This window comes from Prinia subflava, chromosome W, assembly GCF_021018805.1.
Source record: "Prinia subflava isolate CZ2003 ecotype Zambia chromosome W, Cam_Psub_1.2, whole genome shotgun sequence".
Taxonomy (NCBI): Eukaryota; Metazoa; Chordata; class Aves; order Passeriformes; family Cisticolidae; genus Prinia; species Prinia subflava.
Window position 1 is genome coordinate 10,610,503 of NC_086282.1, and position 25,473 is coordinate 10,635,975.

General features: G+C 44.1%; 2 protein-coding genes across 3 annotated transcripts in view; both read right to left on the reverse strand.

Annotated features, from left to right (window-relative positions):
• The window catches only part of LOC134563470 (adhesion G protein-coupled receptor L3-like), a 694,578-nt gene that overhangs the window by 599,302 nt on the left and 69,803 nt on the right, over window positions 1–25,473 (reverse strand). The window lies entirely within an intron of this gene.
• LOC134563429 (uncharacterized) lies at window positions 735–1,550 on the reverse strand. Its single transcript, XM_063421345.1, has one exon. It carries the CDS (start codon window positions 1,548–1,550, stop codon window positions 735–737), a length of 816 nt encoding a protein of 271 aa, XP_063277415.1.

Consider the following 25,473-nt stretch of genomic DNA (forward strand, 5'->3'; position numbering starts at 1 on the left):
CAGCGTCCACGCCAACAGGAGTGCCTGGCCAACACTCCACGCCGTTCGAGCTAAGGACCCTGCTTTGGCGACACACAGGTGAGAAAAAATCAGTCTAATAATGGGGCAATCACACTCTACCGGTGATAAATATCTTTATAAGCAACTAAAGCATTTATTGTACTCCAGCCAAAGTAAGTTACCAAAAGAAGAGCTAAAAAACCTCTTAGAATGGACTTTGATTAATTTCCCAAATGTTGACCGGTCAGCTGTATTCACCAAAGAATTTTGGGACACAGTCGGAATTAAGCTCTTTAATAACATTTCCCGCCGTGATTTCGCGGCCGGGGAGCTCGTCCCAGCCTGCAGAGCACTTGTAGAAGTGCTTGCTGCGAAGGAGCGACCCGCGGTAGCTGCTTTGAAGAACGCCGTTCCCGCTGCGAGTTTGCAGCAGGACACGCCCACCGCCTTCCAGCCGAACCTCGTGGCTCCGGTACCCACCGTCCCGCTAGCCCCTGCCGCCCCGTCCCCTCTCCCCGCGGCCCCTGGCACCTCACCTGCCCCCACTACCCCCCCTCCACCTCGATCCGCGCCATCCCGCCGCTCCCTGCTGTCCCGGCTCCCGCGGTATCGGCCCCCGGTTCCACCGGAGTCCCCGCGGTCCCCCTCCTCGCTTCTGCCCCAGCGAGCCCGCCCACCGCCGTCCCTGCACCCCTATCACCCCCCCTAAGTCCCGCCGGGCCGGCCGCTTGCCCCTACCCACCCACGACTCTGCCAGCTGCTGTCATCCCACCTCCCCTGGCCGCGGCCGCAACCACCACGTGTCCTCCTCGGCGCCGCGCTGCTTCCCCTCCCCCGGCGCACCCTGTGCACGTGCCCGCTGCTCCCTTTGTCCCCCCCGGGGCTCCAGAGCAATTTCCTGGTCCAGGCGTTCCAGCGCGGTTCCCCTGTCCCGGTGTTTCGCCGAGGTTTCCGAGCCCCGGCGATCCGGCGGCGCTCCCTTGTCCCAGCGCGGCTGCGCGGGACCTCGTAGAAGCTGCGCTAAACACCGCAACCCCGGCCGCGGTTAGTGCCCTGGCGCACCGCCCGCCGCCAGCCCCGGTGTTCGCCGCGGCTGTTCCCGTGTTGGAAACGGCGCCCTCCCCCCTTCCCGCCGCCGCTCCGGCCGACCCCCTGGTCCCGCCGCCCCAGCGGCTCCGCTCATGCCCGCACAGACCCCTACGTTTGCGGCCGCCGCGCCCACAGCCGTGCCTCCCTCCGCGCCCGCGGCGGCAGCCCAGCCTCCCGCCCCCGGTCCCCCCGGAGCGCCTCCGTTGTTCGCCGCGCCGCCGCTGCTCGCCGTCCCGTCCCGGGCCGTGCCGGCTCCGCCGCAGCCCTCTGCGTCCGAGCTGCTGCGAGGAGTCTCCCCGCCGCTTCTTGCCACCGCCGATGCCCCGTTCCCGCCCGCGGCCGTGCTGCCCTCCGCGCCCCCAGTCCCGGCTGCGGCACTGATGGACACAGACACGCAAGCCCTGCCTAGCACGTGGGCCATTGTTCCGCATCACGCGGAACCGCTGGGGTGGCCCGCGCATGCGCAGTTGCCGCTTCCCCGGAACCAGCACGCTCCGCCTCCGCCCCCCGCAGCCTTTGCCACGGCTCTGACAGAGCCTCCCGGTCCCGACCCGCCCCCTGCCACGGTGCAGCCCCAGCCGGCATCCCTGTGCCCGCCGCCCCCATGCCAGGCTGCACAGCCGCCGCCGCCAAAGCTGATATTCGCAATTCCAGAACTGTATCCATCCGCGCCACCAGCCCAGCCAGTTACTGCTCCGACAGCCCCAGCTGCAGCCTCTCCGCAAATAATCCCTCCCGCAGCTCGGCCCGCCACGCCACCACCAAGGCACCAGCACACGGCACCCACGCATCTGCAGCCCCCAAACATCCCTCCGCTGCCACCACCGAGTCCACAGACAACACCGCTACAGCCGATTCCTGCACCGCCTTGGATGCATCCTTCTGCGCCACCCTCTCTGCCATATGCTGCCGTCCCGGGCACAGCCACATCTTTGAGAGACCCGTCACCACCGCACGACCCTGCCCAGCTAACAGCTGATGTGCCTTCACTGTCAGCTCCTCTGCCTCCGATGCCTGCTGCCCTACCCCAGCCACCGAATCTCCTCTGTCACCCAGCTGCGTTCCCTCCCTCCGCACCCCTAGCACCGAATGAGACTTCATTGTATCACAACTCGCCCAGACGGTCCCAGCCAAACACACAAACTGTGCAACGAAAAGGGGGAGAGTGGAATACGACAGCTGCTTCAATGAATACAGGACAGACAGAGAACTATTTTGTCCCTGCAAATGACAACCCTTTGATTCAAATACAAGAGAACCCTGAAAAACAAATAAGTCTGTTCCCAAACAGCTCTACAGGCCCCCCTGTCCCTGTGTTTGGGACAGACTTCTCAACCCAAAATGAGACATTAAACCCTGATTATTCACTAACATCAATCCCAAAAGTACAAAACCCCCAGAAGTGTTTTAGCAATTCCCAGTTCACAGACTGGCATGAAGTCAGACGCCAGATTTGCAAAGAGGAAAGTCTAAATCCTCTAGCTATGCCTGTGCTAATCAGCCAACAAGCCGAAGGTCCAAGAACATGGACAGCTATCCCACCTCATGAAATAAAAGAACTACGAAAAGCAGTGAAAGACAGTGGCATTTGCTCGCCATATTTTAAACAACTGCTGAAAAGTACTATAGAAGAACACACGCTGACACCAAATGACTGTAAAAATCTCGCCAGTGTAATTCTCACAGATTCACAATATATGCTGTGGGAACACATATGGAGAAGAATGCTTACAGGAGTTTTGACCACTTACAGGCAAAGCACTGATGCAACCCTTCGCACCCTTACCATATCTAAGTTGACTGGTGAACATCCTGATGATCGGAATGAAGATCAAGTGAACCTACCCAGAATAGTGTTTGATGACATTAAAAAAATGGCTCATAGAGCCTTTTTGCAGATTGAGCCTGCAGGAAGTTTTGAAAAAGCCTACAATCTGATTAGTCAAGAGCTGTCTGAACCATTTACTGCATTTGCAGACCGAGTGATACAAGCAGCAGAAAGGCAATGTGGCGATGATATAGCTCGCCCAATTATGATAAGAGACATTATTGAAAATAACGCCAATGCTGAATGTAAAAGAGTAATCAAAGCCCTAGGAAAAGAAAGACCCACAGTACCTGAAATGATTGAAGCCTGCAACAGAATTGGAAGTCCACAGCAAGTGGCAGCTATCCAAGCAAATGAACTTGGAAAGACTTTAGGAGAAAAAATTGAACGAGCTCTTACAGCTCAGGCAACACAGGCAGAGGCACGAGACCAAAAACTGACTGAAATTCTAGCTGCTTTGCACCTGAACTCCCAGCAACAAAACAACACCATGGCTGTTATGCAAACTGCTGTAACCTCAGCACCTTGCTACTTTTGTAAAAAACCTGGTCATATTGTGAGAAATTGCCCAGAAATCAAAAAGGGTGCACAAGCACCGCATCGTTGCCATGCCTGCAAGAAAGGGAAACATCATGCCTGGCAATGTCTAGCTAAGCATGACACAAGACAAACCCACTTTCCAAAAAACTCCAAAGCGAGCCCGCAACGCCATTGCGTGACGACACAAATAGTGGCATCCCAATCACCCGAGGCAAAATTTATGAATGCCTCGACTCCACAACACTCCGCTACGTTACCAGTCAGATCCCAAGTACTGACCCAGACCTACTACCACCAAGATCCTGGTGAACTTTGGCAACCTCCAAATCAACAACACTTTTAAAAGACAATAGCTAAATTGTTTGTTTGATAGTTAGAGCTTTGCACCTTGGCTAAAAGAACTTTGTAAAATAGGCCTGTTCATTTTAGTAGTAATAGTTGTAGTTTTAGTAGCAGTTCCCTGTATACTTCAGTGTGTGCAGAAAATCATGAGTAAAGCAGTTTCTAGTATTTTAATTGTTCATCAGAACTGGGGAGATGTTGGGAAGGATGAAGTAGAAAGACCTTGCAAATAGGGTGGTTTAGATTCTGGGAGTCTGAGTTCAACAAGCGAGATAGAAATGAAAGCATCCTTTGAGATTTAGGGTGTGGGGTGCAGGGCCATCAGCTTGTGAACAACAACCTGCTAAGCTGAGGGCCAGATCGTTTGATTAAACAATCCCCTTCTGCTTGCCTTAGGTAATGGGACATTTCTATTGGCTGTATATGTTGTTATCTTGTATTAGATTGGTTAGTCCAACTCATACTATTCAACTTGGAAAGATATTTAATGTACGGTATTCGAGACCTCGCTCTCTCGGCTCGGTTCTCTGTTCCTGCTCTCCTGGCCTGCTTTAGCTGTGCCTAGCAGCTACAAGCAAGGCCCTCACAATAAACCACGTGCTACCTCTGCTACTTTGCTTATAGAGATACTTTGTCGCCGACTCTACTGTCACGGAGATACTCCTTCACCTGGGTTTCCCAATGTCCATCACTTCCCCATGGTGTCCCCTTTCCCTGGTCCCCCATTGGCTGTGGGGCCTAGTTTCCAGTTTCTGTCTTCCCTATGGCCACTTGCCCCCTGCCCTGCCCCCCTGTACCACCCACGAACCTGAGACATTATATAACTGAGAAAAATCACATGATCTGCCCTTAGGGCTCCAAATTTCCCTTTGGCACATAGAATAAACCTCCCTGGGACCAATCTGGTGGCTGAGGGCCTTCTACCTCTCTTGCTTGAGCTAGCCCATAACGTGTGTGGATGTGTAGCTTAATTGCTTTGCCTGAATCCTTCTCAAGTGGTTTCTCCACTGGAGAGGCTGACTGAGATTTAATTACACTGTAGCTACACTCTGAAAAAGACACACATTCTCATGCTCACTAAAAAAAAAAAAAAAAAAAAAAAAAAAAAAAAGTAATACAAATGAACAAGTTCATTTATTTCTACCCATTTCCCATAAATATCCAATTAACTTTCTCTAACAGACAGAACTGCTTCCACACAATCAACAGTGGGTTTCAGTTGCATATGGTACTATTTGTGTAGGAAGGAAGAGTTCAGCAAAAGGTGGCAACATTATGCACAGCCTGTCTGATGTATGGAAAGCTATACATCCCTGAAAAGCCATAGGGCAGCTTCCCTTTGCTCAGCTGAATTAGCATGCAAATTTCCCTTAGATGAATGAAGCAACAGCAAAGGCAGGGTGTATCACTTCAGATTTTGGGACAGAATAACATCTGGATAAAGCCATTCTGGATTAGTCTGCTACCAGGCAGATTGCAGCACAGATACCTTGCACAATGGGACGCTGATATTTGCATACTGCACCGGATGCCAGCTAGCCCCCTGTTTGCACAGGAGATGGAAGGAATAATCCTGCCTCACTTTGAAATTCCTCATCCTAACTAAAGAGAAAGAATGAAGCCTCATACTAATATTATTATTAGCTTCTTGGATGCACTCACTTGAAAAAACAAAACAGTTGCACTAAAAGATCCACATTCACTGTGCTGGTCACTCATTTGCAATCCTGCTTCCATACCACAAATAACCACTTTGTGCTTGCTGGGCTATGTGATCTCCATAGCTATACACATATATACTAATACACCTGCAAAGGCATGGCAGGTGAGCATCCCAAATCCTCCTGTCAAATGAATGGAATACAAAAGAGGTATCTGAGAAACAAAACATATTTTAAAAGCACCAAAAATTGGGCAGAACTGAAGTGTTTGGTCATATCAAAAACATAATTTCCCCAATGGCCAGGTTCATTCCAAAACAGACACTGAGCAAAACAAATCATTGGCTTTGACACAGGGATGTGTCAAAAAGCAGAAAACAGCCACATTGTTGTACACATACAAGAACCTAATTTTATTATTTTATTATTATTTTAATGCAGAAGCAGTTGTCCCAGTGCTTATTATTGGGCTGAATGAGTTGAAGTGAGACTTCCCCGGCAGCTGCAGACATAATGAATGATTGTGTGGTGAAGCCGAGAATGTCAATGATGAAGAATTTTGAAAGGCTCTGGAATTTGTAAATAACAAAAGTAGCTACAGTCCCCAAAATCTCATCATTTGTTCTCAGCAACAAAGGAGGACTCAAAGGCCTTTGTTTAACAAAATGATTCAAAAACAGGATACGAAAGGAATTAGGGGTTATCTCTACTGGCATAATACAGCAAGCAAATTGTGTCCCCAAGTAGGAAGAGTTATGAATGCATTCTGTCAAACATATTGTTAACTGAATTATTGCAGTACTGTTTCTTTAATCCCTTTTCCAGTACTGTTACCGTGTTTCCTGAGCCAGTAATTCTCAAGGTCTTGGGGCCTTTCAACTCAGACTCTGCAAAAGGGAACCTGCTTATTCCACAGGAGACTTCAGTCCTCCAATGTGCAAAGGGGAAGCATCTGACCATACAATCCATTCCTCCATCATGATGCCTTGGCATATCTCTTCACCAGTATTAAAAATAAGCACAGTTACAATTATCTTAAATAAATATTTAATTTGAATTAAAAAAACAAACAAAAGCCCCCAAAAAACAAACAAAAAAAACCAAGCATCACAACCTTATTACTGGTCTCCAGTATGGGATAAGAGCTTGGATGGCACAAGGCACTGGAATGGCATTGGAAAAAGACAGTCATGCTCCAAAGCAGCTTCCTTTCCCCTCAAGGGGGAACAAGCATTCCAGTTTTGGAGTACTTAGTGTGGGAATTATGTACAGGCTCGGTGAAAGACAATTGAACCTGATGAAGATTCATGCCACACTGACAAGTGCTATCCAAACAAATATAAATTCAATTAAAAGACTGTTGTGTGAGCAATAAACTGAGAAGTGTTCTGGATCAATGAGTGGAAAGCCAGCTCACCCGTGAAGGTTCTCAGGCTTGAGAAATTAAGATAGCAGACAGGAGCAATGCTGATGCTGAAACCAAAGGCAGGCAGCATAAATCAGAAGGACGGCACTCCTGAGCAAGGGAAGGAGGGACCAATACCTACTGAGAGACAGATCCAGCTCTGTTCCCTCCTCCTCATGTTTGGGACCAACAGCTGAAGGGCTGGCAAGGGTTTAACCTCCTGCAGGCTCCACTGCCCACTGGATGAGCTCTGCCAAAACCCTGGCCATGACACACTTATAGGGATAACATCAAGGACTCCTGTACAGAATTATTACTCTTGTTATCTTTCCTTGCATTTAGGCATTCATTTTATTAAACCATGCACTTCCTACTGCAGCAGCCAAAGTCAATAGTACCTGTGGTGTCTCTTTTGCCAATCAATATAATGCTGTAGCTGCAAGCAGTGCAATAAAACCTGCTTGTGCTACCCTGACTGCCTTCAGTCAATGCAAATTTGGCAATCCTTTCAAAGGAACCAGGCTTTCACCTTGGGATGCTACTCAGACCTGGAAGAAAAAGTCTCCCTGACATTAATTTTTACAGGTGCCTCATCAGCTCATCCTGTCTCTCCAAGGAAACACTGATTAGACAACAATAAAAATGCAGCAGAAACCAATGGTTAAAGAGCATCTTCAGTTCCTGGCCTCCTTCAGTCCCCTGGGCAGTACTCGGAGAACAAGAGGGATTGATTCATCAGCATATCTTTCTAAAGATTTTAGCGCACCTTTGCTGACATTTGGTGCCAAGTATTATTGCTGAAAATTATTTTTTTAATGAATGGCAAAATCAGTACTAAATATTCCAATTCCAGGAGCTTCACCAGAACTAAAAAAAAAAAAAAAATTAAACCATGTGATTCATGGTAAAAAAGATAACAAGATATGACAGCCACATTGAGAAGTTGCCTAGAGAACATAAGGTGAAGAAAATCCGCTATCAAATTGTCATGCCCAACATGAAATAAAGCCCCTACAAAACAATGCAGGGCTGAAGAGGCTGGAGATGTATGTTTTCTGAGTAGTGACATCTTCTGAAATATGGTTTAACACCTGTTATTAATCCTGCTGCCTTGGCACATTTACACCATTACTTCTTCCATTTCAGCTACAAATTCAAAGGATCACACCTGAGCCTGACATTAACCCACGGAACCACCACAGTCGGAGTTAACCCATCCTGCACGTTCAAAGGGAAGCCTGCTGTTGAATTCCATTCTGTTTAAGAAAACTCCTAATTCCAGTCCCAGACCTATCATCCCTCCCTGTCAACCCCACTTCAGCCTTTTGCCTTCACTAATGGTAATTTATGGACAAAGATATATGGCAGTGACTGTATTTTAGCTGCTCATTTCCATTCTCTTAATGTATTAAGCCTAAAAAAAAAAAAAAAAAAAAAAAAAAAAAAAAAAGCAGTGGAAAAACAAAGTTTTCACTATTTGCTTTCTAAAATTGCCAGAATGGTGAATAAGCACACCAGAAAAACTGAAAATGCAAGAACCTGAAAGAAAGTAAACCACTAAAACATGTGAGAAGATGCCCCCAAACTGAGCTGGTCCTCCCAGCTCAAAATTCTCCATTTATTACTGATTTTTTGCACTGGGCATCACTTGCTCCACACTACCCATTTAAGCTCTAGCCATCTACCATAATTCAGCAGAGATTTCAATGTGCTGAAGCAAAAACATCTCTCCACTTGGTTCTGTCACATCAAAAACAGAGACCCTAATAGGTCACCCAACAAGAGTGTAACAACCTTCAGACCATGACTGCCTTCAAAGCCCTGACATCCTCCAAAGAAATGTTGTATAGGAAGAAAGCAGTGGAGCCACATGCTCTTGGGAAATGAGTCTGCTCTTACCATGTCAGCACCTTCAGCATCACATCTGCATAGTGACACCAACAAGAAGCTGGAGTGCCTGTCCCAAAGAGCATCCCACCAATGAGACACAGAGGAAGGTAACAGAGCCAGCAGCAGCTTGGGGAAAAATCAAGCAGAGTTGGGTGCTGGTGATAGCAGTGCATCCTTGGGCAGGAATGCTCGTGTGCCTCTTTTCCCAGCATCACCCAGACAACATACAAAAACTAGGTTTAGCCCCCAAATTTTTCAGCTGCTTCTGATCTCAGTGAACATTAATGTGTGGACAACAGGCTTAGCCCCTATGTCCCCACTGCTGTGCCCTGTGAATGACCTTTAATTGGCAAAGGACACAATGGGAGACAAGGGCCAATTCAGAGCCACTCCTGCCGACCATGTCACTTTGTCTTGGTTTGGAAAGACAGGTATCTGTCAGGGAAAACTGGAGTTTCCCTTGGAATGGAAAATGTAAAAAACCCCTCCCTCCAAATGATTACAGTTTTGCAATTAGGAGCTTTCAGGCAAAAACATGGGAATAGGAGTAACAGTTGTTTACTAGGAATATTAAAAAAAATACAAATGCAGTAGTACAAAAACCCAAACAAGCAAACAAAGTCCTAGAAAACCCTAACAGAGTCAGAGATACGACCTGACACCCTGTTGTCAGGGTGTTGGAAGCAGTCCAAATAAGTCTTCCTGGAGTAACAACAGATGTTCTGTGAAGTAGAGATGGTCGTGTAGAAAAAAGGGTCCAGTGCTGGTGAGATGGGTCTAGTCTTCCTCCAAGAATCTAGTGGAAAACAGGCTGTTTGGTGTTCCTACATCTCTGTTTTTATCTTGGTAGAAACGGTTGGCTCCCCCCTCACTGGGTGGAGCATCTCAAAATGGGATGGTGTAATGTGTCATGTCACTGGTGAGCCTTAATGGCTCATTAACAGAAGATATCTTCCCCGGAGGGTGGACAGTGGTGGAAGAGATAAGAAACACTGCCCCACCTGGTTTTAACAGCTGGCCTATTATCAGAAGGCATCTGCCTCCCTCCCCTCTGGAGTTATAAGAGATAAAGAAAAAAAAATCCCCCCAACTGGTTTCAACAGATGAAATAGAATACACATTTTTTTGGTTACATAACCCAAGACACACTTCTTATTTACTCTTGCCAAAGCACAAACATCACTTGTCTGGTGACAAAACAAACAAACAAACAAAAAAACCCCAAAAAACCAAAAAAAAAAACCTACTCAAAGAACTTATGAATTTACTTTGTTGGAAGTCCATAGGATGATGTGAAAGATTTGGGCAAAATGAAGCTCCAGTTGATCTTGGTACTGCAGTGCACAAGCATTACCCACAGAGCAGAGGGGGAAACAGATGCTCAGCATGAAGGAATACCCTGGCAAATGATTTTATTTCTCCAAGATATCCAAGGATGGTATTTTTACCTTATGCAATAGGAGTCTAGTAAATTTTGTGCTGTAAATTTGAACTCTCCCAGTAGTCTTCAGGGATACTAAAAAAGGAAAATCTCACTGGTTTTCCACTCTCTCTTCTCAAATTTTACAGCAAAATAAAAAACAACAAAATGAGCTCTGCTCCCTGATGAAAACACTAGACTCTACTGCACTTCTTTGTGTTGGAAGTCCTGTTCCCCAATCCCCCTGATCCTTTCTAGCTCTATTCCCCTGGCATGTCTAGACACTTTCCCTCTCCTCCCTCCATATTTCATGTAGAAGATATTCCACTCAATTTAATAAAGATGGAGAGTCACCTAAGTGGGGGCTGTGCATAATTCAACTTCAGTACTCTGTGACTGCTTCTTCTTTAGAACAGCCATAGGCTAAATGAGTAAGAAGGAGCAATTTTCCTTCTGGGAGACACAGCACCTTTCTCATGGCTCAATCATCATTTTATTATGCTGGTTGCACAATGCATTTTGAGGTTTGGAGCACACTCTGAAAAACTGCAACATTTGTTCACACATAAAACTTTCCCAGAAGTAATGCAACACTAAACAAGCCATCATTTCTTCAAGGGGTTGTTTTAGTTTTCTGCTGATGATTTTTATGCTGGTGGTGCACATTAAAGGTAGCCTCACCAGACAGGTATAGTGCATTGGAATGAAAATGTCAATATGGTGAAACAGTATGTGTCACATTAAACAACATTATTATGTGTATTTATACTCCAGGAGGCAATGACCACAAGATGCAATGCAACAGCAACTTTATATGCCCATTAATAAAAACTTGTACTTCTAGCAAGTCAGTGTCATGGCAATGCACTGCATAAGGCCTATTACTGGCAACAGGAATGGTCATTTATAAAAATGTTATATTTAGAACTATGTGTTATAGTTACACAGCAGGTCAAGAAGATAAATTCTGGAAATAATTTTGCCTTAAAAACTGAATGTTTAAATTCTCTTATCTCGTACAAATATGTTGCTTAGTGCTTCTTTGTTGCTTTGGGTTTTTTTGAGTTTTTTTAAAACCTACTTGTTCATAAGATGGAGTCAGTTCTTTAGTTTCTGTACAATATTAAGGGTCAGTTTTTCACTTTCTCACACTTTGGAACATAAACAACCTTTCTTGTTTTTGTTCACTACCCTTTGTTTACATATTTCTAGCCTGAAAATAATGTTGGTTGACAGCTGGTCTGGCCAGTGAGGTAAAGGGGCAGTAACCCCAGAAGCCAATCCACAACCGGACCCACAAATGTATAAAAATGAAAGAAATAAACAGGCTCATCCTCTTTTTGGGGAGCAGCTTTTCACTGCAGACCTCCTGCCTCCGTGTTGTTGTTTTGCATGCCACTTTCACAATTCTTAAATTTTCAAGACTCTTATCATAATGACACCTCAGCTATGCACAATTGGGACTCTAAAACTTCAAAATGATCGAGTGAACATTCCTTCCCTGCATGTCATCTCAAGCACCCACCAAAGAGGTCAACCTGGAGCCTGCAGGGATGTCAGTCGATGCACAGCTCTGAGGTAAAAAGCATTTAGATAAATTGCCCAGCACAGCGCAATCATTATTTCACTTGTATATCACCTAAATACCTGCATTTCTAGACTATTTTCTCTCTGGAAAAAAATTATTCTTGCTTAAGATATTAAAAAGCAGACTTCTATAACTTCGCCTTAGTTATCTCAGCTTAAAATTTAGGAAATTACAATTATCTTCAACAGACAAAAAATTCCCTTCAAACCACAGGCTAGAGTAATCAAGTTTAAATGAGAAATGCCACAACCCTTCTGATCTCCAAAGCAGGAAAGGGTTTATTTAAGCCACTACCAGTAGACACTAGCTCTGCCACCACTAAGATGGGAAAACAATACAATGCTATTTCCCTGGTGGCCCTGAAAACAGAAGTCCCTGCTCAGTGCCAAGGCTGTTGCTTGGAGCTGGTACAGCAGCAATGACCTTAAAATCTTATTCCTTTGACCCTCCTTTACCAAGATTGCTCACCCGCACAGCACCATGAGCCAGCTATAAAGCTGACTGGCCCAGGGAACAAGCTTTCTCTGCCCCTCACCTCCTCCCTATACTCCTGGATCATGGGATAGAGTTTTGTGCACTCTCTAATATCAGCAAAGCTGTTTTCCCAGCAAAGGGAGGAGGCTATCAACAAGTATCTCTGGGAGGTTCTGCTCAACTGTTCAGCGTGATTCAGATCATAGCGTTTCCCTCCAGTATCTCCATGTCAGGGACTGTGAGTGCTGCTGAAATCTTAATGACCTATTCATCTTGTCCACATGTAGGAACAAAAAAATCTAAAGGAAAACATAAAATTATTTTACTGCAAGGCTGCATGAAGAGATCCAAATAGGACCTCTATTCTACAAGGAGACTTGAGTCTTGCTTAAGTGGCTTTTCACTTACTTTCATGAGCAATGCAAACAAAAAATCATCATGCTACTAGGAAATCCCCGTCTTACATTTTCTTTTACTATTAGTAAATGAATGGAATTAACAAAAAAAAAATCCAGCCTGTCTTTAATGGTTTTTCTGGCTGGACCCCATCAGCAGCAATGGAAGCTGGCAGAAAGCAGACAGCAAAGGATAGATGAGGATTGTTTTAGGGAAGAGTTATTTTCACCCAATGTAACTCTTCAGCAGACAACATTCCTGCTATGAGGCACCATCCTGCCTTTTGAAACTTCATGCAGCATTTCTCCAAGGAAACCCTTCTAATACCCATTGAGATTTACTGCTGCTCCTGCCCCAAATGTACAGGTTTGTGCAAACAAAAAATTAAAAAAAAAAAAAAACACCCAATCAAACAAACAAAAAATCCCAACCAACCAACACCACAAACCAAAAATATTTTTTAAAAGGGCTGAAAAAAAATGTGTGTCAAGATCGCAGCTTCACCTGAAATTGAAATCAAAGATTTTTCTGCATGCAAGGCTTTACAGACATGTATCTTGACACAGACAGTCAGCAATAGCCAAGCTGGAGGAGGGTTTAGCCCTTCCTCCAGTGTTATAAAGGTAAAGCCAATTCCAAATTAATAAATGATTTTATTAATTTTTAAAAAAATCAACAAACAGAATTTCGGGTAAGCCAACAATCAAAGAATCAGTGTCAAGTCCCGGGATCGGCACTGGGTGAACCTTAGCTGCGGCCTCTATCGCACCATAGCTCCCCTGTTCACCTCTTTGGTTTTGTGAGTCCTGTTTATATACAGTTTTATTCCAGGACAGGGTATTACTTCATACTCTCTTTGTCCCTTCAGTTTTTCTTCATATTCATGTAGATTCATCCTCGGTCACCAGGTCGGTTCAATAGTTCTTCCAAGGGGAGATGAATATTAAATACGATTTCTGGGAATCGTGCATTGAGATGCACGTCCCCTATGGTGGAGCGAGATCCATATCAGTGGTAATGGTTGGGTCATTTGCAGTTCCATCTCCAGAGAAGACCACTCTTCCTCAGACCTTTCCTTCTCTCTGTTGTAAATTCAGTCGTTCACGGGTTCCGGCAGAGTAGTTTTCAATTCTTGAATCCGTTTATCCCCAAGTCAAAGGATTTTTACCATTTATTTTAAAGAGCACATCTTTGGTTTATATTATACATTCATTATAAACACGAATTATCCCACATCATTTATCACATCCAGGATGCAACAGAAGAGCCTTGGATCCCTCTGAGTGTAAATTTATTTTGAAAGTCAGATAACAATTGATCTGCCTGCTTGTCTATGGAGTGATAATACAAGTTTTATTAACTGCAGAATGCTTTTTTTCTCTTCAGTCATTGTAATTAACATTTCAAATATCACTGTAGGGAAGCACAGCTTCTTGTGTGTTGCCTTACTTTCAGAAACATGAATGGCCTCCATGGTTTCTACTATGAAACAGAAAAGGAAGTGAAAAATGATCCTGGGCCAAAGAAGTGGACTTTAAGTTCTATATAGGAAACCTGCAATCATTTCAGATTGAGATAAATGACATGGGATAATTCGTGTTTATGATGTATATAAAATATAAATTAAGAAACGTTCTGTAAAATAAATGAGAAAGTTGGTCAGGCTTGGGACAGACGGATTTTTAGGATGGACAACTGACTCTGCCGGGAATTTGGGATGAATAATACTCCTGTCCGGAAACTGGGAAATACAAAATTAGCAATAGAAAAGAAGGTGGGTCCAGGGACAGATGAGTCTTCTTGGGCGGTGGAACTGTGAATGATCCAGCCATTAGGATCGATATGGATCTCGCTCCACCATCTGGGGGACAGGTCTCCATTCACGATTCCGAGAAACTGAATTAATATTCATTCTCCCTCGGAAGAACCATTCAACAGACCAGAGGGCAGAGAGGAACCCCCATGAATATGAAGGAAAAGACAAAAGACAAAGAAGATGTGGAGAAATACTCTGCCCTCGGCTAAATCAACTATATAAGGAAACCCCGAAAAGACTGAATTTGTGAACGGGGGAGTAACAGTGCGCTAGAGGCCGTAGCTAAGGTTCACCCAGTGCCGATCCCGGGACTCGACACTGAACTTCCGATTGTTGGTTGACTCTAAATTTTGTTTTGTTAATTCTTGATAATTAATAAAAGTATTTATTAATTTGGAATTGGCTAAACGTTTATAACAATATTATCAGCAGTGCCTAAGCAACTTAGAAATAAAAATCCCCACAGCTTCCACTGGTGGATCTGCCTCTAAAACTGATAAATATTATTTTCCTAAGTCCTTCATTGACATAAGCACACAAATCCCACTGACTTCCTAAGTGCTTTAAGTGCTACCAGAAAGAATTTTAAAAGGTGTTTAGGCTCCTGTTTGATCCTGAAATCAACAAGAATTAGCCACAGACCTTCAAAAATATTCCTCAAGGGCAATGAGCAATTAAACTTTCATGTTACTTAAAGGAGATCTTTTAAACTTCATGAATTACTGGTCATTTTACCTCCTACCCTGTAATAGGTGAGAAAGGAAAAAAAAAATAGAGATGTAAAAAATAATAATACCAAAAAAATCCCAGGAAAACCCCACATTTTCTCCTTTTCTAGCAATGCTTTTCTTTGCATTACTGACTTTGAGAAACATAATGGAAGTGCAAAACTCGGAAGCAAAACGTAAAAGTAAATCAGTAGAAAGGTTTAAAAAGCTCACTAAGACACTGAACAAAATATCTAAATTAATAATTTCTGCTTTTTCACTAGCATATTCTGAGGTTTCCTCACTGGGTCTCATCAACACATAAACCAGCAGCTCAAGTACTCCAATTGACACATCATCTTTCATAGAAGGATGGGAAGCACTGATTTCAGAAGAGCTTGGGGTTTTTTTGGAGATAAAAGCAAGATACCTATGCAAGAATTTGCCATAACAGGTAGTGTTTAAATGTTATTGTCTTTGACTAAGAGGATTTAAATACCTGGCTGGGCAGCACAACCTAAATGGTTCAGTCTGTGATTCCATAGGGAGGACTGTAAATCAGCATATGGCATCTATGCAATGGAGATGGAAAACTACCTCCTCCAAGAAATGACTATGGATTCTCAAGCCTAACATTGAAAAATGCAGTGGTATCAGTAACGAAAGCATGAAATAGTTTACTGAACCAGTTATAAACTTCTCTCCACAGAAAACATGACATAGGAAGATTTTCCATAAATATTCTGTGTAAAAAAACAACAACCGAAGCTATTTTGAAGAAAATTAAAACTGTTTTACTGCCAACATTTCTGATTAAACAATTTACTCAAAAAGCTTATTTTATGATATAACAAAACTTGAAAACACTGACATTATTGCAAAACATATATCTTTTTGTGATAAATAACCTGGGATAATTTATGTTATAGTGTATATAAATATGATGTAAGATATGTTTTAAAAATAAATTAAGCAAGCAAGCCCGGGCTTGTAGCAAATGCACTTTAGGATGAACAAGGTGGACAATACCCTGGCTGGAAATGTGAGAAACACCGAAATTAAGAACAGAACGGAAGGTGGGCTGAGAGCAGATTGTCTCTTCTGGGTGAAGAGACTGAGAAGTGCCCAGCCATCAAAATTGATATGGATCTAGCAGCAATACCCAGAAAGATGCCCCTCTATTCACCATCCATCTCCCTAATCATGCTTTCTGAGAAACGGAATTATTATTCATCTTTCCCTGAGAAAACCCCATTCAGCAGCCCTGACAGCAGAAAGAGACTCATATGAATATGAAGGAAAAGAAAGGAGACAAAGAACTATGGGGGCCACAGGCTAAATAAACTGTATATAACGAGACCCCTAAAAGGGCTGAATTCGTGAACAGGGGGAACTACCGTGCTGTCGGAGTCTAGAACATCCCTCTGGCCACCCTGGAGGGTTTGGAGACCGGACAGGGGGGTCTGGGATCTGTACAGGGGGGTCAGTTAGACCCACACAGGTCCCAGGAGGACACTGCCTCTGATCCCTGTCCATGGGAGTGAACACTCACATGCAGGAAGAATCACAAATCCTAAGAATTTGAAATAAGTAGTGGATAGTTTATTATAGAATATAAATATAGAAATTAGGATTCTTAGCATATGGGGCTGAAGAGACAAGATGGAGGAATTGGGGAGTGGCCCCTGTCCTCCTTGTTCTTGCTCTCGTCCCCCATCTTGTGCTGAGTTGGGTTTTAGAGATTGGCTTAGAGTAGAACTGACATGTTAGTAAAGGTAGTAGGTATTGGTAAAATTTTGTAAATAAAAAATACGTCTCGGACAGTGGTTGGGTCAAGGGGACTGTACATAAGGTGTGGGGCTCTCTGATCCGCCCAGTCCGCCGCGTGTCCTGCTCTGCGGAGACACCTTGCAGAGCTGAGAAAGAACTAAGATAAGGTACCCTGCCAGGGAAGTGTTTGGCAGAGCTGAAAAAGGACTGAGATAATGAGGAATAAACGGCCTTGGAAATGTGCACTGGCGGACTCAGTTTGTCGTCTCTACCTCTGGTGTGTAACACTTAGGGCAAAGAGAAGACTGAAAACCTTATTACCTCTGGGAACAGCAACCCAGGGGAAACTCCTAGGGAACAGCAACCTTGGGAGACCCTTATTACCTTGGGGCCAGCAACCCCAGGGAGAATCTCAGGAAAACTACAACCCTGAGAATTGGTGCCCGAACTCCTCCGAGCAGCTACGGACCCTCAGAAGAAGACAAAAACTCCACCCTTAGAAGATAAGAACAGACTCAGCAGTTGCCGACTCTGGAACTTCAGCTGGACCGACGTGGACCCAGGGGCCCAGGGCTGCGTCATCCCACAGCTGCCGGACAGCAAGGGACAACACCGGTTCCAGTTCCACAGCCAGGAAAGACTGCACCTAGGTGAGACCGGTCAAAAACCCAGAACACGGGGGGAATGCATTCCAGAAATAGCTACGTATCTTATTAACTTGGCAAAGCATTACTGCTGCATAATTTGCGGCTTCAATTGAAAGAGCCAGCAGCTCTCTAATAATGGGTTTGCCTCGCAATCCTACAACACAAATCGGAACTAAAGTTCCAGATAGAATTTTGGAAAGAGGTGAACAAAAAAACACTATATCAAAATGCAATAAGGAGAGATAAAAAAAAAAAAAAGCTCTCAAATTAATGGCATTGGCAAGTGCACTGCTGCAAACCATATTACAGAATTCCAGGGAAGAATTAAAACTCCCACGACAGCAGAGAGGCAAAGAGGAATTAGATTCCCAGCCCTCTGAGAAGCGAGCCCACATGTCGACCGCAACGCCAGAAAAGGGAGGGGACGCTCAAAAGCAGTCTCTAACAGTTCCTCGGACATCCCCCACTCTGCACCCTACCCTGCACCCCAGAAAGAACACTGAAGTGGGCGGCCCGCGGCCGTGCGGCGCAGCTCCCCCCATCCCCCACTGCAGAACAACAGGGGAAAGAGGGGAGAGGGCAGACGGAACACCAGCCGTGCCACCAAGGCAGGGGGAGGACACACCGCGCGGGGGAGGGCGCCCCGCAGACGCCCTGCACTGGGAAGGAAACAGCCGGGAAGAGAGTTTGGAAACAGGGTGAAGAAATACATTAAGGAGAAGGCAAGCTTTCACAGTCGCTTTTGAATCGGTCAGAGCAAGAAAGTGAGGAGAATGAATTGTTTCTGAGTGATTTTTATGAAATGCTGTTTGCACCAAGAATACAGAGCAGGTTTAGTGGCCGTGCGTGCTCGCACATCTCAGAGCTGGAGCGAAAGCGGCCGGCGGTGCCGCCGTGCATCGCGAGGCGGGGAAGCCGGGATTGGGTCGCGCCACGCGAGCTTTTGCGGACCCCGCGGCACTGACCGTGCGCCCGGTGGCAGAGGCTGCTGCCTCCCCAGCAGGGAGGCGGAGACGGGGCAGTGCCGCGGCACAGCGCGAGCAAAAGGAGGCTTGTTCCCTCCCCCCCCCCCCCGTTTTTTCCCCCCCCCCCCGTTCCCCGTCCGCCACGATACGCGTTCCCCGGGAAGGAGGCGCGGGGAGTCCAACACAGACCCCGCCTCCATGTCCCCAAAGCTCCCTCCCTCCAAACATCGAACACGGAAGGACAAAGCACTGTCCCCCTCCCCGGCCCCCCCCCCCCCCCCCCCCCACAGCGGGACAGGGAGAGACGAAGGGGAAAAGAATACAAGGATCACAGGCAGCGGTCACCGAACGCGGGAATGCGGAAGCGCGGGAACGCGGGAATGCGGAAGCGTGGGCAGGGCGCACGCTGATGTCGCGGATGGTGAAAACCGAGGCAGGGACTGGGGGCACCACTCCAGCACAAGCTGTGGGGATGCAGGAAGCACGGGCACCGGCGGCATTTGTAAGGACCGCCAGCGCAGATTAGGGCGGGGCGGACCCCGGGAGAGAGCAGACAGAGCGCGTCTTTTCGGGCTTTGCCAAGCCAGAGTAGGCAGAGGAGGGGCGTGGCCACGCCGAAGGCGTTTCATTCCACGCCCCCATGCCGGCGCAGACAGGGGCAAGGTGGGGCCAGAGTGGGATTTCCCTCTGGGCACCGTCCCCCTGCCCCACCCCCTCGCAACGGGCGTTTTGTCTATTCCCTCATAGCAGCAGTGCTCAGGCAGCGGGAGGTCCCCCAGCAACCCCGGTGCACAATTGAAATTAAAAGCAATTATGCAGCAATGCCAAGGCATAGAAATAATTAAAACTAAGCAGCAAATATGCTCGCAGCACCCAGCCGGAGCTACGCGAGTGACAAAATTGTGAAAGTGCAGCTTTTTAAAGCATGCATCACAAAGATTATAAGTCCCCATCCTCAGAAAGGAGAGGGGAAGATGATGTTGCATGATGGCAACACATGACATTTAAGATTTATAAGAAACACGCAGCAACGCGCAAAAGCTGCAGTGATCAGGGCAAAGAATTTTTCATAAATATGCCCGTTGTATCACAACATTGGCAAGGATTGGCCGTGCCAGGGACCCCTCGATGTTTTTTTTATCAAGCCCAAATCCCTCAGCTCAGTCAGAATGGCCTGGCTAGCCGGACAAGCTGAAACTGAACCCAGCCGGTTCAGCATCACCACCATGCATGGTGGAACAGAAGCATTGCAACAATTTCTAAGCAGATTGCACAGCTTCAACAACAAAAATAGTAACAAAGGAAGCCTCCATTAACTCCTGAAGACAACAAAGTTCAAGATATGCTAGCTCAGAAGCAGCAGCAAATATTCACCGTTGGTGACAGCAAGTCAGTTCAAACTCCACATGATTTTTGGACTGTAGCCCAAGCTTCTTTTGCCACTCAATCACAATCATCTTTATTTTCAAAAGATTTTTTTTTATATAAAAAAAAAGCAATTATTTCTTCAGTTGAAAGACTGTGCTCTGGAATTTTATCCGAATTTAGCAATGCATTTCCCTCAATCACCCCTTCCAGCATAAGGTAGTCACACCCTTTCTGAATCCTCTGCAAATAATTCCTACACATTTACATCAAGGCTACCTGCTGGGTCAGCGGCAGGTTCAGCCGTGATTTCCCTTCACCGTGCCACATAGGTATTATGTGCAGCACACAGAAAAAGTAATACCCCAGTCCTCATAGAGGAGGGGGAAAATGATTTACAATATCCACTCCTCATCCAGGAGAGGGAGAAAAGTTAGAAATGTTAGCAAGCTCCAAAATGGAAGAAAGAGCATCATGGTAATAGCAATTGAATCACATTCCTGCAAATCCACAGGATGAAAGAGTTATAACAGACTGCAAAGAAATCAAAAAGAAAACACTGAAAGAGAAAAACTGTGATATAGTGAAGCATGGAAAGTATTGTGTTACCAATGACATGATCTACAGGATTCAAACTCAAGATAGGGGCAATTGTATCACGATGTGCTCAAAGATTGAAAGAAAGTCATGCGAGAAAAGGGTTTGAAATTTCTGTACTTCAAACAGTTTTTGAAGGAATGTTAAATGGAGGAAAGCCCTCGATGAACTAAGGAACAAATAGCAGGGAGTGAATGCAACCCTCACCATGTTGCAGGTGGCAGGGGACATACCACATGACAGACCCAAAATTCAAGCCAGGGATTTGCCACAACAGGTGCAGGCAGACATCAGAAGTACACCACAAAAAACAATTTTGTAAGTTCCATCGATTGAAACACCTGAAAACATTTGTACATATATAATATATATATATACATATATAATAATCCAGCAAGGACCTTCAAAGTCTTTCATGTCATTCCCTGGTTGCCTCACCAAGACAATGAACAGGCAAGTAAACAATGAAATAGCAAAGCTACACCTGCTTCAATTCCTTGCGTTTGGAAATGCCAACGCAGAATGCAGATGCATCATCAATGCAATGCCTGGTCGATCGTCTCAGGCAGAGACGGTGAAGGCAGAGACGGTGAAGGCAGAGATGGTGAAGGCAGAGACGTTGAAGGCAGAGATGGTGAAGGCAGAGATGGTGAAGGCATGCAGTGAAGTGGACACACCTCAGCACGGCACATCAGTGCAGGCAGGCATCTGAAGAAACCAGCTTGAAAAGATCCTCCAAGCCCGGGACGAAGGAATTCTCACAGCACTTCAACAAGTGATTCAACAGAACAGCATGTGAACATTGTAAGAAAAAATCAGAATAAGAAAATACAATCATTTGTCCCTTTGTTGTGGAGCAATCCATCATTGTGTGAGAAACACAAAATGTGAGAAAGGGACATCCTATCATAAAGAAGAAAAATAGAAAATGAAATGAAGATGAGCTTTTAGCCAGAGTTAATCATTATTTGTTAATTTGAGTTATGTTTCCACATTTTACTGTTGTTGAAATTTTTGTGTGGTTTGGTTCGAGTTTAAGTTACATATTGTTAAATATATAATTCTAAAATTTATTTCAAGTTTGGGCCCTGAAGAGTTTAAATTAAGTTTGTATTTGAGTTTCATGAAGTTTAATTAGTAATTAATTTATATTTTATTGATTTATTATATATGGATTTTATAAGGTTACTGCAAGTTGTAGATTTTTTATCAAGCTTTATTTATGTTGAATTCAAGTCTTCGTTGATTTAAAAGGTGATTTACAATTTATAGAAGGTATGTTTGTTTAATTTGCAAAGTTTAGTTATTTTTCTTCAACAAAGAAACAGCTTCAACTGAAATGATGATGATGGAACATTGATAAATAAGATTTGAGGAGAAGATACAATTTGTTAGATCCTTGATTTTATTGTTGGTTATGAATTATTGCAGTCTTTTGTGTTTCATTTTAAATTAATAAGTGTATGAGAGTTTTGAAATGCAATTTAACATGTTAAGTATTGATACATTGATTACATAGTATGGAAACATATATAAAAATTGATAGTACTTGTAAGTTAATATTACCGTTAAGCTTTTATGCTTTGTAATTTATTTATAGGATTTTTCAAAAGGCATTTGTAATTTTGAATCTTTTCTATTTGTTTTTTTACCATTTAAGTATTTCGTAAATGCTGTTGTTGAAAAATGTAGTTGTATTATTAAGTGCAAGTCAGAATTTTTTCTTAAGTTTCATTTTAAGTATATAATTTGTCTCTTTTATAATCAATCTTGTGTGTTTTATGCAATGTTTTAGCATGTCCTTTTGAAGTTTCATTTGAATTTTTAACTGTGTTATGCATTTCACTTGAAATGAGATTTTGGGCTTGTTTTGGTACCTCTTGTGTGAGTAGAGACATTGCATTTCAGTTTGTTAAATCTTTAAGTGTTTTTCAGAAGGTCTTGGAGAGAGATACCTGAAGCATCATTGATGATTTTTCCATCAGCTGTTGATCCTGTGATTGTTCCAATTGGTATTCAACTGTTTTCAAGAAAAGTTCCAGAAAAGACTAGCTCCTGAGTGATCTGATCAATTTTTCATCTTAAATTTTAAATGTTTCTTTTATGTAAAAACGTTATGACAGTTTGTTGTATTTGGGGCATTTAATGCTCATTGTTGTTAGAGGATTTATTTGGAGAATGTGCTAAAGAGCATCACTCCAACTTGAAGTTTGAGTTCTGGCCAAACTCTGATTTTAACTTGGATGGATGCTGTTTGCCAACAAAGCCCAGAGATTTCTGCTCCAAAAAATAATATGCAAGTTATTTTGACTTGGCAATTTGATCTTATTAATATAACAGCTGAATCAACTTTGTCGTGAGACCTGATGTCTTGCCTGGGAAAGAACATCGGGATCTCCACTGAAGGAAAGTGTTTCAGCAGTTTGCAGTCTCTGAGGTGATGGCACAAATGATTTGATAATCACATTTCATTTTCATTGGTATGCCGAATTTTTTTCCTTTGTGTTGAGCATTTCTTTATAGAATTCTTTTGTCATGCTTTATAGTACTTATGTTATGTTTTATATCTCCAAAAAATTGAAATAACCTCCATGATGCAAAAGGACAGGGGAGGAATGCTGAGTGTAAATTTAAGCAGAATGTTGAGGAAAAAATAGTATGTTTTAAACTTTTGATAAGTTTTTTTGTAGAGTCCATTTCACTGAGCAGCAAGTGGAACGGGAAGAGAAATGTGAAGAGAATCCTTTAGTCTTGAGCAGAAACCCAGAGACAGGATGGATTGGAAAATCATTTAAATTTAAGGTTTGGGGCAGGGATTGTGCTTGTGTTTTCACAGGAGCCGAAAATGAGCATCAGCAAGGCATGAGAACCTCTGCCAAAGTCAACGACATCAGGCGTTGGTCCAGAAATGGAAAAGCAGGCACACAGACATGGCTGTCAAGACTGCAGACATTTCTTCGTTTGGAACGCAAAAGATTTTGGGACTTGGGATTTCTCTGGGACTTGAGTGGTGTTGCATTTCAGATATTCCCACAGAGAGTGAGGCCTTTGAACAAGCAGTTTAATCAAGTGTTATACTTGTGCATTGTGTTCTCACCCATTGTCTTGGGCAGTGGGGTGGTTTTGCCCATGATTCAGTCAAGGAAGAATGGTTGGGAAACTCTGGCCAATGTATCAGAGCTGAGCATCTTTCATTTGACATACTCAAGATCAGGGAAATTCTTTTCATCATGTTTTATGAGTTTGTTAGTAGGCAGGTGATTGAACAAGTAGTCGATCCCAGAGAACATCCCTCCAGCAATTTCACAGTTCATTTTCAACCTGGTGGGCAAATGGGATGTTCAAATGAAATTCTTTTCTATGGTTCTTTGTGAACCTCGAAAATGAAAACCTTTGGTTCAGCAAAAGAGAATTTTTGCAGAAAATTTGGTCTTTCCTGGAGTGACACAAAAAAGATAATATCGTAGACGTCACTCCAAATCATATGATTTGTAAAAGTGCATCACCTTAGTGTAACTACACTGAGATATCAGATAAACTAGCAAGCCAGGTTTCAATGTTATTCCCGAAAGAAATCCTTTTCATTTTTGAAGACAGGATTCAGTCTGTGCTTCTTGAAGATGTCAAGGATGGTCCATGCAGCAACAAGAAATGTTCTTTGTTAACACATGTTAACACCCAGCATGACTGATAAAAGAGCAAGAGAGGAAAGATCTGTTGAACAATATGATCCAAGTTGTGATGGTAATGCAGACAGTATCAGGGATGATTTTAATACTATTGGATCAAAAGGGCTGTTGTCAGAACAAGTATGCCCATGCCACTTCTCTTACACTGAATGATTTGTTAACTGATATTGACAGTGTGAAACAAAAACAGAACAGCAATTGATTATTCATTGCTGATGCTGAGACACAAGTAAATAAGTTTGAAGGAATATCATGAGAACATAAGACAACTGGAAAAAGGCTGTGAACCAACTTATTATAAGAACTGAGCCTTGAATGGATGGAATGTTCAATGTGTTTAACCTTTTATCTTGGTAGAGGGAACTTTTGAGAGTATGTGTGTATTTCCTGTTGAAGTTTGTGATTCTTCTGATGTATGTGCCGTGTTTGCTTCAAACCATACGGTGGGCCAGGAAAAGAGTTGTCAGAGAAGCATTTTTACTGCAAAGAGGAGGGGGAGATGTCGGAGTCTAGAACATCCCTCTGGCCACCCTGGAGGGTTTGGAGACCGGACAGGGGGGTCTGGGATCTGTACAGGGGGGTCAGTTAGACCCACACAGGTCCCAGGAGGACACTGCCTCTGATCCCTGTCCATGGGAGTGAACACTCACATGCAGGAAGAATCACAAATCCTAAGAATTTGAAATAAGTAGTGGATAGTTTATTATAGAATATAAATATAGAAATTAGGATTCTTAGCATATGGGGCTGAAGAGACAAGATGGAGGAATTGGGGAGTGGCCCCTGTCCTCCTTGTTCTTGCTCTCGTCCCCCATCTTGTGCTGAGTTGGGTTTTAGAGATTGGCTTAGAGTAGAACTGACATGTTAGTAAAGGTAGTAGGTATTGGTAAAATTTTGTAAATAAAAAATACGTCTCGGACAGTGGTTGGGTCAAGGGGACCGTACATAAGGTGTGGGGCTCTCTGATCCGCCCAGTCCGCCGCGTGTCCTGCTCTGCGGAGACACCTTGCAGAGCTGAGAAAGAACTAAGATAAGGTACCCTGCCAGGGAAGTGTTTGGCAGAGCTGAAAAAGGACTGAGATAATGAGGAATAAACGGCCTTGGAAATGTGCACTGGCGGACTCAGTTTGTCGTCTCTACCTCTGGTGTGTAACACTTAGGGCAAAGAGAAGACTGAAAACCTTATTACCCCTGGGAACAGCAACCCAGGGGAAACTCCTAGGGAACAGCAACCTTGGGAGACCCTTATTACCTTGGGGCCAGCAACCCCAGGGAGAATCTCAG

Excerpts from the sequence above, each read along its gene's own strand:
- LOC134563429 (XM_063421345.1), bottom strand. The coding sequence starts at position 1,550 with ATGCGCGGGCCACCCCAGCGGTTCCGCGTGATGCGGAACAATGGCCCA.